General features: G+C 48.1%; 1 protein-coding gene across 1 annotated transcript in view; it reads right to left on the reverse strand.

Annotated features, from left to right (window-relative positions):
* Nucleotides 1-2020: 2020 nt before the first annotated feature.
* Nucleotides 2021-14635, reverse strand: part of FZD3 (frizzled class receptor 3) — a 75931-nt gene continuing 63316 nt past the window's right edge. The window contains exons 5-7 of the mRNA XM_030447603.1: nt 6653-6801; nt 3472-3705; nt 2021-2234 (exon numbers count right to left, since the gene is read on the reverse strand). Of these exons, the coding sequence (XP_030303463.1) occupies nt 2021-2234; nt 3472-3705; nt 6653-6801 (597 nt within the window). The remainder of the gene's footprint in view (nt 2235-3471; nt 3706-6652; nt 6802-14635) is intronic.

Genomic DNA, 14635 nt, shown 5'->3' on the forward strand with positions numbered 1-14635 from the left:
GCATTGCTACAGTTTTGAACACAAAAGAGGGGAAATGGAGCCAAGAAGATGAACAAAAACATTCGAGCTGATTTAGTTCTGTTGGGATGTTTAGGAAAAACTCAGCTCCCTTTTGCAGATCCATCTTCCTCAAACCATTCATCCCTTTTGGAGCAGCGAGTTATTTATCAGGAGCTGAATTTGAAAAGATTAAAGGGTTCCACCTCTTTTTTTTTTTTTTTAAGCTGCTCCAAAGAAAGCCTCAGAGACACGCACCGTGGGTTGTGCCCCGTTGTTCCTTGAGGTTGTGCCATCCAAGCGTGTCCAGAGGCTTTTGATGTGCCTCAAACAGGTCAAAGAAGGGGAAATTATGTCAGGACAATGGGAAAAAAAAAAAAAAAAAGGTATTGATTTCCCAGCGTAGATCTGCAGTAGTTACTGAGGTAGGTTCAAGTGCAATCAGGGTTTCCCTCACGCTGAATGGATCTTGCAGTAGATGCTTCAGAAGATCGACTGCTCCATCCAAGGCATGCCTTGACTTTTCCCTGCAGTGCCAACAAAGACTTGCTGTACCCCCCAAAGGATTATTTACACACACACAGAAAAGCCCAAACTGGGAATTCTCGACCGTGACTCTGTAGTAGGGAATGGAAAGGAAATAACCTGCAGCAGAGGCCGATCAGCACCACAAGCTCCCAGCTGGGAAGGAGCCAACAGTTTATGGTGGGCATCTGTCTCCTCATCAGGACAGCAGTGCAGCAGGTTTCTGGCTGCTGCATCCCACTCTTTCCTCACCTGCAGGCAGCTCCTGCCTGGATTTCTCCCATCCATGTCTGGATTCCTGCTCCTCACTTGCTCAGAGCAATGAGAAACCTCCCAAAGAAGGTGCAGTGAGGAATCACAGAATAGAATCACTAAGGTTGGAGAAGACCATCAAGTCCAAATGCCAACCATCAAGTCCAAATGCCAACCATCAAGTCCAAATGCCAACCATCAAGTCCAAACTTCCATCATCAAGTCCAACTTGGAAGGAAGAGGCCATCCCTGATTAAACTCCCCCTGTCTGCTTTGGCCTCAGCCTTCTCCGGGCAGGCTATGGGGTGTGTAAACAGGATTTGTTCTGTTTGTAAGGAAAAGGCTGTACATTCCAGTTTGGGTGACAAATTCAGCTTTTCTCTTACTCTTATTATTATTATTTAAATAGATCAGGAACAGGCAACCTCAGCTTTTGTACATCAATCTAAAAAATAACTGGCTGAATAGGACCTAGGTAACGGGGTTTAAAATCCATCTCTTCCTACGTAAATTGTAAACAAGTAGAAAATTTAAATAGTATTTTGTAAAAAAGCAAGAGACAATACAAGTTATACAAAAATTGCTCTCCCCTGCCTCTCCCCTCCCACCCCATCCCCCCAGCTGAGCCTGAGCAGCTCTGGTAAGAGCTGGTGACCCTCAGTGGAGTTTCCTTTCCTTCTCCAAGAGGCTCATTCCCGTCTCACGTTTCCAGTGTCACCACTAAAGCCACCCGGATGTCCCGTGGGACAGTGTTCAAGGGGTGTCCCCTCCCCCTGGGCTTGAGGAAAACAAGGACCCATTTGTGATCTAACCAGAAAGGTGTGCAGAGAAATTCCTTCAACATTCAGGAGTTCCCTTATGCCTGCAAGAATAAAAACCATCTCGGCGTGACCCCACTGTAAAGTTTTTGGAGGGCAACCCCTCCTGACAGGCAGAGAGGGGAAGGGTGGGCATCTTTTTTTTTCCCCAATAAAGAATAAGAAATTCAGTAATGGTGTCTGAAGGGTTACAGTCATCCAATAAATAATTCCCTACAGCCAGGTTTCCCTCGGGCTTTTCTACTCAAGATCTCTGAGCACCCCAGCACTGATGTGGGTAGAAGAACACCGTCCTCAGCACCCCGAGAAGCCCATTTTCAGCTTCCTGAAAAAATCAGCACCTGACCAGAGGCGTGAGGACACTGAGCACCATCCCAGCACTGAGGCTGCCCGACCTCCTCTTCCTCCTCCTCCTCCTCCTGGGTGTCTCAAGCACTGGTGCCATCCTCCTCGATGACGCGGTTCATGCTGGTCCCGTGTGTGATGTGTGTCAGGGGGTTGCTGCTGAGGTCCCTGACGCTGCTGTGACGTGACTGCTCGTTGAGGCGGTGGGAGCTGCTGTGCCTGGAGTGGTCAGTGAGTCGTGACATGCTGCCGTGAGGTAGTCTGTCCTCCACCCCTCTGTAGCTGCAGGGAGTGTACCTGGATTTAGAGAAATAAAGGGGACAGTTCTGACTGCTAAGTCACAGAATGTTGGAGGCTGGAAGAGACCTCTGAGATCGTCGCTTCAACCTTTGACCAACTCCATAATCCAACTGCTAAATCATATCCTTAAGGACCAGCTCCAAATGCCTTTTAAATGCCTCCAGGGATGGGGACTCCACCACTGTCCTGAGCAGACATTTCCAGTGTCTGGCACATGGATGGGAATGAGGAGGATGTAAACAGACCTGGGGTGGATGTGCACACACATGCAAAACCTCTGCTTTTGTGGAAAAAGTCTTTCTCTGTTTGGCTCCCTCATTAAGTTATGCAGCCCCAGGCAAATTGTTTCAACCCCTTACAGAATCCCAGACTGGTTTGGGTGGGAAGGGACCTTAAAAGCTCATCCAGTTCCAACCCCCTGCCATGGTCAGGGACCCCTCCCCCAGCCCAGGGTGCTCCAAGCCCCATCCAACCTGGGCTGAGACACTGCCAGGGATGGGGCAGCCACAGCCTCTCTAGAAAACCTATTCCATTGTCACACCACCCTCATGGTGAATAATTTTTTTCCTGATATATAATCTAAATTTCCCTTCTTTCAGTTTAAAACCATTACCCCCTGTCCTGTCACTGCCCTCTCTGATGAAAAGCCCCTCCCCAGCTTTCCTGCAGCCCCTTCATGTACTGGAAGGTGCTCTAAGGTCTCCCCAGAGCCTTTTCTTCTCCAGTTTTTCACTTCTGATGCAGCTCAGTTCTTACTACAGGGCTACGTGGAGTATTGGTAATTAGGTGAGTAAAATACTTGATGATTAATTACGTTCTAGACCTTAGCTACCCCTCAAGTTAGAGTGGGTAATTTTTCTTAGAGGTGACTTCAACAGGGCTAAGACTATTTGCAGAACAGCCAATTGACACTCAGACAAAAGCAGCCACAAAAATACAAAGGTGATTTGGGGACAAATCTGTTATCCCATGCATTTAGAGGATGCAGCAGAGCTCACTGGCCCTGCAGGAGAAGCAACACCCAGCGCCTTCATGCCGTGGAATTCCTAAAGACCAGCACAGGTTCTGAAAAACACCATGGAATCTTCTTCCCTTCCCAATTCACTGACAGGGAGATGCAAGCAGAGGAAGTGAATGTCAGCAGAACTTTCAGTTTTAGCAAGATGATGGCAAAACAGAGGTTTTGTCCAATTCTCTACAAGGTTTTCAAGAGGAAAAAAAACCCCAAACCTACCTCCCGTCCCGTGACCGGTGGAGGCTGCCGTGGTAGCTGCTGACTTTGCTGTGGACACTGCCAGCCTTGCTCCTCTGGTCATCCAGCATGGCCAGCTGGGTGGAGGAGGCATGAGTGGAGGTGCCCTGGGTGGAAGTGCCTCTGGACTTGCGGATGATGGGGGTGTTGGGATCTCTCAGCAGGGACTGAGCAAAGTCTGGCTCCTGCAGCACTTGGCGACTCTCGTTTACGACTCTGGGTGAGAAAGAGTTGGGTGGTGAGCAGTGACAGCACAAGGGATCAAAGTGACAGCACTGCAGCTCTTGTACAAACAGAACAGACAAATCCTGGAATCCCAGACTGGTTTGGATTGGAAGGGACCTGGAAGATCATCCAGTTCCAACCCCCTGCCATGGTCAGGGACACCTCCCCCAGCCTAGCACCCACCTCCCTACAACCTCCTTGCAGGGAGCTGCACAGGGCAAGCAGCTCTCAGCCTCCTCTTCTCCAAATGAAACAAAATCAGTTCTCTCAGCCTCTCCTCATAGGCCTTATCTCTGTTGGCAAGGACCTTAAAATCATCCACAAAATCATAGAATTTTCAGGGTTGGAAGAGACCTTAAAGCTCATCCAGTTCCAACCCCCTGCATGGCCAGGGACCCCTCCCCCAGCCCAGGGTGCTCCAAGCCCCATCCAACCTGGGCTGAGACACTGCCAGGGATGGGGCAGCCACAGCTTCCTTGGGCAACCTGGGCAACCAGGGGCTCAGCACCCTCACCCCAAACATTCCTCCCTCACATCTCATCCCCATCTCCCCTCTCCCAGCTGCAAACCCTTCCCCCTTCTCCTATCCCACTCCAGCCCAGCCAGGACATCACCTTATTCCAGGCCACCACTAACCCATGTCCCACACCTGAGAATCACAGAATGCTCATGGCTGGAAAGGACCTTGGAGATCACCAAGTCCAACCAAACAATTTCTCCCTCCCTCCCTCCCTGCCCAAGATCTCCTCTCCATCTCCCCTCTCCCAGCTGCAAACCCTTCCCCCTCGCAGGCTCCCATCCCTCCAGGCCCTTGTCCCAAGTCCCTCCCCAGCTTTCCTGGAGCCCCTTCAGGCACTGGAAGGTGCTCTAAGGTCTCCCCATTGCAGCCTTCTCTTCTCCAGCCTCAACACCCCCAACTCTCTCAGCCTGGCTCCAGAGCAGAGCTGCTCCAGCCCTCCCAGCAGCTCCAGGGCCTCCTCTGCACTGGCTCCAACAGCTCCGGGTCCTTCTGCTGATGGGGACCCCAGAGATGGGCACAGCACTGTTTTGGGGGGTCTTACTAGAACAGAACAGAGGAGGAGAATCCCCTCCCTCAACGTGCTGATTGATGCTGCTGGAGATGCAAATAACACAGCCTGGCACATCAGGCACTTATTATTTACATTATAATGTCCTGAGCTGCCTATTTCTGAAGCACTTCTACATTTGGATAGTTTTGGAAAGTTCACACCCTGCCTCCTCTCAGTATCTGCTGCTCCAGCCTAGACAAGTGGAATAATTGCAGTGTATTGGCTGATGGGCTCAGTTTGTGAACATTGCCACAAGAAATTCCTTGGGACAGGGCTGTGACTCAGGTCCCCAGGGAACTGCCTCTCAGGGAAGCTGCTTCCTCACTCACTTGAACATCTAAAGCCTGGCTTCACACTGGCAGCAGGAAGGAGCAGAACACCAGACGAAATACAACGTATTTTACAGTACAGAACCAACTGGTCTGCAGCCCTTGGATCAGCAGTTACAATCCCACAGCTTCCCCATTTGCTGAAATTCCTTTCAGTGGAAATGTGATTGATCTTGCTGGGAAGGGCTGGCAGAGGGACACACATTGGCTGCTCTACCACAGCCTGATGAAAGAAGGTGCTACCACATCCTCAGCATTCCTTTTTTCTCTCTCTTTATTTTTTTGGTGGGGAGGCCTTTTCCTCCCCTCCCATTCCCTCTATTATTCTTCCATGTTCAGTTTCCTCTGCCTGGTGAGCTCCTCCTCTTCATTTTTCTCCTCTCAGAGGCTCACAGGCTGCCTAAGGAGGGAGCTTTGTCTCAGCTCTGCTGGGTGTGTGTGGGGCCAGCAAAGGGATCTGGCTCCAACCAGACCCTGCTCTGCGTGGGAGCTGCTGAGCTGCCTGGTAGCACCAGGAGAGAGGATGGATGATTCCTGAGGAACCACCCAGCTCTCCTGGAGATAACTGCTCCCAGATAAGGCCACAGCTTCCTCTGCCCTCACTCCCTCTGTGCTTGTCCTCTGCCCCCCAGACTGGTGTGTGCCACCTCGCTGTCAATCCTGTCCAGATGTTTGCACAGGTACTAAAACCAGGTTCAGTTGTTGCTAGCCCTGAGCATTATCTTAGGATGTTACCTTTTTGAATAAAGAAAAAAATTACTCCAACTTTCCTAAAGTTGATTTTACTTTAACCTCAGCCCAAAGCCAGCTCTGCTCAGGATGGAAAAGTCAAAGTGATGGAGTGGCCATCCTGTATTTGTGGATCTATGTTGAAACAACCACTTCAAAGACAATATTTCCAATTATGGAAACAGTTATTCAGAGCTATTACAAAACCTTATAGATTGTATCTCATTTTATGCCATGCCTCTTTATGACTCTAAATTAATTTCAACCTTCCAGAAGCTGTAAGATATTTATTGTCATTTTAGCAGGCTGGGCTTTGGCACTGATGCAATTAAAAGTGGAGGGCAATTAAATAATGGAAGGGCAATTAAAAGCAGAGACAATTGCTTTAATTGCAACCCTGGTGAAAAAGAACTTCTGTTTAATTTCAGTGTAAGCCTCTGAAGTTGATTGATAAGCAGGTTTACAAATGAAAACTTCAAGTTCCACCTGCCAGTAAGCAGCAGAGAAGTTGCAGTATTCAGTTGAAACCTAACTTCTGCTAAAAAATATCTTGGAAACAGACAGAGTGACATTAATTTGATCCTGGGACCAAAGAATAATTATAAAAAAAGCAGTGTCAATTCTTCAGGGTTTTTTTGAGTCTTGTTCTTGCTTCATTTTGATTAGCAAGAGATTTCTAAGCAAGCAGCTCCTCTCTGTTCCCAGCTTTGCCTTCAGGACAAACTAATTAATACTCTACCAGGACTGCAAGGAAAGGGGAGAGGATTTGCTGGAATTCAAGCACTGGAGCTGTGGGGTATCAATACTCACTCTTTTTTCCTACGCCCATGGAAGAAGCTGGCCCACTCAAAACAGGTCTTTTTGCTTCCAACCCAGAAGACAGAGGGAATCCCAACAACCAGAGCCATGAGATATTTCATGAGAAAGAGAATCAGATCTGGACGACTCATCTGAGTGACCTAGAGAGAGAGAGAGAGAAAAGAAAAATAAATGCTACAAACCAGCATAATTCACTACTCCATTTAAATGAACGGGTTTTGCCTTCAGCCAAAGTAAACACCAACAAAGTTCCTTTGTCTGGTGGCTCTTGAGAGCTGACCAAGTGTTGGAGAGCTCACTGTTGGGCAAAACAAAAGGTTCAACTGCTGTGAGGTCTTGGCCTTTATTTGTATTTCTGGTCTTTTGTCTGTGCTCTGAATAATTGTGAAGCAGCTTCTAGTCTACAAATTATAAAGACTCACTCCAGTGATGGCATTAACCTATATAGAAACAGGTGCTATAGCTGCTCTTGGGAAAGATCCCAATGAAATTCCTCAGGGGATGCTGCAACAATGATCCTTTATTCAGAGAAGTGTGGTTCCCCCAGTTTCCCTCCCTCAAGGACTCATTGGGAAGGTCCAAGTGCTGGATTCTTACCCACTTGGCAAAACCTCTACCTCCCCCCCACTATCCAAAGGGATCAGTTAGATTGGGAAAGGCTCCCTGTGTCTGTTTTAACAAACATTGTGAGGATTCGTTTGGAAAAGATCATAGAATCATAGAATTGGCTGGGTTGGAAGGGACCTCAGAGCTCATCAAGTCCAACCCTTGATCCACTCCCCCCGTGGTTCCCAGCCCATGGCACTCAGTGCCACATCCAGGCTCTTTGGAAAGATCTCCAGACACGGAGAATCCACTACTTCCCTGGGCAGCCCATTCCAATGCCTGATCACCCTCTCCAGAAAGAAATTCTTTCTCATCTCCAACCTAAACCTCCCCTGGCACAACTTGAGACCCTGCCCTCTTGTCTTGCTGAGAGTTGCCTGGGAAAAGAGCCCAACCCCCCCCTGGCTCCAACCTCCTTTCAGGGAGTTGCAGAGAGTGATGAGGTCTCCCCTGAGCCTCCTCTTCTCCAGCCTCAACACCCCCAGCTCTCTCAGCCTCTCCTCATAGGGTCTGTGCTCAAGTCCCTTCCTCAGCCCAGTTGCCTCCTTTGGACCTGCTCCAGCACCTCAATCTCCTGCCTGAGCTGAGGGGCCCAGAACTGGACACAGGACTCAATCTGTGGCCTCACCAGGGCTGAGCACAGGGGCAGAATCCCTTCCCTGGACCTGCTGGCCACACTGTTCCAGATACAGGCCAGGATGCCATTGGCCTTCTTGGCCACCTGGGCACACTGCTGGCTGTGTTTGCAGAGAAGACACAAAGATACCATGTCCAGGAAGGTCTGTAAGGCAGTTCTGAAACAAACAAGCCCTCTCTTGAACTGATAACCCAGCTCAAACCTTCAAGGACACAAGAAATTTATGCACAAGCCTGAGAGATAACCAGGTCTGCTACAGGAGGTGGAGAGGAATTAACTTATTGTGATCTGTGAGCATCTGTGTGACACTGTGACCCTGCTCCAGATCTCAGATGTCCACTGGCCACTAAGTGACATGGGATGGAGGAAGACATTCCCTACTTTTCATCCCTGAGGGACAGCTAGTGAGGAAAGCAGAATGAGGGTGACAGTCAGCAACCAGAGGAAATGACCACAAAAAGGGCCAGTCTGAAGAAAAGGGTCTGGGAAACCCCTTGAAAATGTTTATTGAAATGGGATGAGGGCTCTGAACAGAGGTGGTGTGATAAAGGAGATGTGGGGGGTCCTGGAAGAAGAAAATGAAGAAAATGAAATCAGAAAGGGACCAAAAGAGAACAGGAATGATAAGCAGATGAGATGAAAGGATGGGAGGTGTGAGGGCAAGAGCAGAAGGCAGAGCAGATGGGAGGGCAGGAGATCCTGGGGGACTCCTTGGTAAGGACTGACAGGACTTTAACCAGAGTGGATCCAGAGCAGAAGGGTCTTCTGCCCGAGAGAAAAATGGCTAAAAGCAGGGGACCTGAGGCAGAAAAGGAACTTGAGAAGCAAGGGGAAGCTGTTGGTGACAGTCCCATGTCATGACACAGGGACAGCACAGGGCCACCACTTCAGGATGTGTAATGCCAGGGCTGGGAAAGGTGTTTGAACAAGTGGAAATGTGATTGATCTTCTGTTAAATTCTCTTGATCCCTACAGAAATAAAACAGGATCACAGAGGGTCCTGAAGGATTAGTAGGGCAGGAAGATTTGGGGCTGTTTAACTGTGGGGAGATGCTCATGAATTTTGGTCTCTTTCCAACAAGGAGGATTTGCTCTGCTCTGCTGAGACCTCACCTGGAGTTCTGCATCCAGCTTCAACCCAGGAAGGACATGGAGCTGATGGATTTGGTCCAGAGGAGGGGCATGGAAATGCTCAGGGGGCTGGAACACCTCTGCTGGGAAGCCAGGCTGAGGGAGCTGGGGGTGTTCAGCCTGGAGAAGAGAAGGCTCTGGGGAGACCTAACAGTGACCTCCCAGTATCTGAAGGGGCTACAGGAAGGGTGGAGAGGGACTGTGTGCAAGGGCCTGGAGTGATAGGATGAGGGGCAATGGGTTTAAATTAGAGAAGAGCAGCTTTAGATTGGATGTGAGGAACAAGTTGTGTCCCATGAGGGCAGTGGAACAATGGCACAGGGTGCCCAGGGAGGGGGTTGAGGCCTCATCCCTGGAGATGTTCAAGGTGAGGCTTGAGGAGGCTCTGAGCACCCTGATCTGGGTGAGGGTGTCCCTGATACTGCAGGGGTTGGACTGGGGGAGCTTTAGAGCTCCCTTCCAACCCAAATTATTCTGTGATTCTATGACTCTCTGATTCTATCTGCACCAACAGCTTTGAGCCTGATGCTGATGCAGCTGATAAAAACTCTTCTACTTAAGAAAGTGACCTGGATACCATCAGCCTGATCAGAGCAGGAGGAAATATCCAAGAAGCTGTTCTAAGCCAGGGGAACATCCCTCTGCAAGGTAAGGGTGAGACTGAAATACTTTGTATGATTCTGAGAATTCCATTTGAATTCATCTTCCTGGGAAGCAGAGGAGTAGAGAGCAGGGTGAGCATGGAAGGGAACAGCCTGAAGCTTGTCAGGCCTATAAAGACTCAGAAATGTTAAAAAAAATAATTACTACATAATATGAAAAGCATAAAGAGTGAAATAGGGGGGCAAAAAAACCCCTGTGAGTATTTAAGTTAAGCAATAGGAAAGAAATAAGCCATGAAGTCCTTAGAGAAACAAGACTCTGCTTTCAAACAAAAACTGTGGGGATGAGCATCTTTTAGGGTTGAGTGTCACCAGCTTGCAAGAGATGTTGATGGTGTCAGAGCTTCCCTCTGCTCCTCCAAACCTGTGTTAATGTAGAAACACAACCTTCTAAACCAACATCAGGAGCCACTTTTCCACCCCCAAACTGAAAACCTGAATTCATTGTAGTCACTGTCTCAAGGGGATTTGCCAGAAGCAGACTCACCCCTCATGGCCTTCCAGCCTCATAGTGCTGAGGGGCAGCACAGCTTCTGCAGGGACCTGAACAGTACAGCAGTCATTGTTTTAATTATTAATATTAAAAAAAATAAATTATTACAGTTGTAGATGGAAAATGAGGAGAATTTAAGGGTCTTGACCAAAACCACCCAGCAAAACCGTGGCAGACTAGAACATGACCCAAACTCAGGACCCTCTATGTGGGTGTTCCATAACTGCACACCCATCTTTCAATTTAATGTAGAAACACAATAAACATTATTATCCTATTTCTTCAGTGGTTTTCTGTGTATGAAGAGGGATCAAGACTCTCCCAACATCAGTTCTTCCCTTACCAAGCTTTCCATCACTCTCTACCCCAAGAAAACCACTGATGTTGAAGATCTTTGATGATACTATGGACCTTCTTAGGCTTGTATCCATTTAGCCATGCAAAAGGAGTGCTTTTTGGGTGCTTTTGTAGAGAATCTGTGAGATTCTAGTAAAAAAAATTATCTTAACAATTACCCAATAAAAATATTATCCAACAAAATTAAGCTCTTGAAAATTAACCTTATTACTTCGTGCAAATGTGGCAGTAAGTGGGATAAATGGTGAAATTCAGTGTTTCTTAACAAAGGTTACAGCCAGGTAAATTCCTGTATTTACATCCAATGCTTGTCTGCTGGGCCAGCTCTGCTCTGGCACAACTCCTGGCCTGAAGGGAATTTAATTTTGAGTCTTGTGTCTACCTGGACTTCAGCAAGGCCTTTGACACCGTCTCCCACAGCATCCTCCTGAAAAAGCTGTCAGCCCACAGCTTGGACAGGAGCACCCTGTGCTGGGTTAGGAACTGGCTGGAGGGCCAGGCCCAGAGAGTGGTGCTGAACGGGGCTGCATCAAAATGGCGGCTGTGGTGTCCCCCAGGGATCAGTGTTGGGCCCAGTTCTGTTCAATATCTTCATTGATGATTTAGATGAGGGGATTGAGTCCATCATCAGCAAATTTGCAGATGACACTAAGTTGGGGGGAGTGTGGATCAGCTGGAAGGCAGGAGGGCTCTGCAGAGGGACCTGGACAGACTGGAGAGTTGGGCTGATCCCAAGGGGATGAGGTTCAACATTCCAAGTGCCGGGTCCTGCACTTTGGCCACAACAACCCCATGGGGAGCTCCAGGCTGGGCACAGAGTGGCAGAAAGGGACCTGGGAGTCTGGATTGCCAGGAAGCTGAAGAGGAGCCAGCAGTGTGCCCAGGTGGCCAAGAAGGCCAATGGCATCCTGGGCTGTGTCAGGAACAGCGTGGCCAGCAGGTCCAGGGAAGGGATTCTGCCCCTGTGCTCAGCCCTGGGGAGGCCACAGCTTGAGTCCTGTGTCCAGTTCTGGGCTCCTCAGGAAGTTCAGGAAGGAGATTGAGGTGCTGGAGCAGGTCCAGAGAAGAGCAAGGAGGCTGTGAAGGGATCCAGCAGAATTGCTGTGAGGAAGGGCTGAGGGAGCTGGGGGTGTTGAGGCTGGAGAAGAGGAGGCTCAGGGGAGACCTCATCACTCTCTCCAACTCCCTGAAAGGAGGTTGGAGCCAGGGGGGGGGTTGGGCTCTTTTCCCAGGCAACTCTCAGCAAGACAAGAGGGCAGGGTCTCAAGTTGTGCCAGGGGAGGTTTAGGTTGGAGATGAGAAAGAATTTCTTTCTGGAGAGGGTGATCAGGCATTGGAATGGGCTGTCCAGGGAAGTAGTGGATTCTCCGTGTCTGGAGATCTTTCCAAAGAGCCTGGATGTGGCACTGAGTGCCATGGGCTGGGAACCACGGGGGGAGTGGATCAAGGGTTGGACTTGATGATCTCTGAGGTCCCTTCCAACCCAGCCAGTTCTATGATTCTCTGACAAGGGTAAATTCACAGTAAATCCCCAATCTCAGTGAGCATAACATTGGAACTGTTTCAGTGACACTTCTGCCATTTTAAACCCATTTTTTAATGGGTTTAAACCCTCAGCTGCCCAAGCTCAGCTTCTCTATTGCTATTTCTGCCTCCTGCTCAGCAAATCCAGGTAAATGGGGATGCCAAGGGAAGTGTGGATCAACCCCAGCAACACCACCAGCAATCCCAGCACTACCAACTCACTTGCTTTTCTTTTTCACAACAGATTCATAGGGCAGGACCCAAACTCTTCCACCAGAAGAATCCAACTCCAACAGTTAAAACCTTAGTGATTTTCTGGGGCAGCACTTCTGACACAGAGCTGCTGCTGCAATGCTCTCAGCCCTTCTAAAGTAACCAACACCTCAATTTTTTACCCCTCCTCTCAGCTGAATGACTAAAAGAGGACACAAAACACTTTGCTATATTCCAGACTGTGTGACATCTGTGATCAACCAGCTTGGAAAGTGACAGGGAAAACTGGACAAGATCCCCACTCCTTGTTTGCTTTTCTGGAGAGGGAAGATGCTGCAGGGAACACATCCCTGGGTCTGGGATGCTGGAGAAGATCCCAGGTCTGCAGAGATTGAAATTTCCTCCTCTTCTCCAGCCCCTTAGCTCAGCTGTGTTTGGTTCTTTGCTGAAAGCCTTCTGCAAATTTAGGCAAGGGAGAAGTCCCCAAGATTTTGGGTGTGTCACAGAAATGAAGAAAAACGTGCAGACTGATTCACTGACAAATGGGACACTTGGGTCCCAGGTGCTGCCCATGCCAAGTTTTAAGGTCACTTGATTTGTGTTTAAAAAAAATCAGGATATACAAAAAAACCCCAAACAACTCCTTTGAGCACTGAGTCTACATCCCTCCTCAAAAGTGAGGACACTGGAAAAAAGCTCTTTCCTCTGAGGAGGGTGAAACACTGGAATAGGTTGCCCAGAGAGGAGGTGGAGACATTAAGGTCAGGTTTGGTGGGGATCTGAGCAACCTGATCCAGTTAAAAGTGTCTCTGCTCACTGCAGGGGGTTGGACTGGATGAGCTTTAAAGGTCCCTTCCAACCCAACCCATTCTATGATTCTAAAGCAAGATGTATTTATTATTCATTCTAATAGAATATAGAAATATTTACACTTGGAGTGAAAAACGTTTAAAAGTACTAAAATTGAAGCTTGGTGGAACATGCAGTTTGGAAGCTGATAGATGGCAAGAACACAAAGGGAAGTTTTTCTTTTAAAACTGTATTTTTTTTTCAGAGAAAATCCCTCTCCAGGAGAAGGTTTGGAATGAAAACGTGGCAGTTCTTTTGGGAGAACAACAACAAAATGAGTAAACTTACCCCACTGGTACTGTTGGCAACAAATACCAAAGCTTATTTCAGAAAGCTCAACTGCTGATGTCATTGAAAGGAAGAAAAGAAACCAAAATGCAGTTACTAAGAATTTAACATGGATTTTCACACCTTGTTTTTCTACAAAACCCTTCACAGCTGCTGAGCTCCAGGTAACTACCCAGAACAAATACTGTAGTAAATAAGAAGTAAAAACTACTGATCTGAACTATGCAGAATTTCCTCTTCTTTTGTAAAATTACAATGCAAGGAGCTTCTGAAGCTGCAATCAAAGATGTACAATTACTTCAGCCAGGTGTGCTGAAGGCTTTTTAAGTCACATTTTTGGGACTGCAACAATTGCTGATGTACTGAAAGAATTTTCATATAGCAAAAATGCTTCATCTAGAGATGTGGGACACCCTCAGGCCCTCCCCACAATGGTTTCAACACTGAAGGAATATTCAATTTTCAGCTTTCCAAGCAGGGGTCTGAAGAGGTACTTGCTCACAAAATACCCTCTGCAACTGCAGAGCCATCCAGCTCAACTCAGCTGAGTGTTTCAGGACTTCAGTGTTAACTGCAGATGATGTATTACAGTCATTTCCCCTGAAATTAATTCTCTCTGAGCATTAATGTCAACTTTCATTTTTGTTCTGCAAGTAATCCAGGTTGTGGAAGTCCCAACGTGCACCTAAAAATAGAGGGGGAGCACTGTTTCAGCTCTAAAGTAACAGCTCTCAAATATTATTACTTTTCTTGGCACAGATGGAGAACCCTGAATCCCATCAGCAAAGGGAATCTTTTAATATTAAAGACCCAGTTCCATCACAGCTGCAGCCAATAAGGGAAAAAAACCCAAAACCTTTTACCACCACAGCTTAGGGCTGCTCCAGGATAGCAGCAGAAACAGTGTGAGCACCTACAAAGGAATTTAATTGTCATTTCTTCTGTTTCCCTCTTGGCACCACTGCCAGACCCTTCCTCATGCCTGTCAACCTCAGCCCTCCTCTCATTATCAGGTATCCAAGGCTTTCTTAAATCCAGAGACACTGCAGAGCTCCTCTGGGCATTGAAAACCTAGGGAAAATCCCTTTCCTTCCAGAGAAAAGCTCCTGGCTGGGCTGCTCTGGACATCAGGAGCTGCTTTTCCATGAGGGCAGAGTCATGGAAAGAGGGAGCAGGAGGCTGACATCCCTCAGGGGGAGAACCTCTCCTAGAGG

This window comes from Calypte anna, chromosome 3, assembly GCF_003957555.1.
Source record: "Calypte anna isolate BGI_N300 chromosome 3, bCalAnn1_v1.p, whole genome shotgun sequence".
NCBI lineage: Eukaryota > Metazoa > Chordata > Aves > Apodiformes > Trochilidae > Calypte > Calypte anna.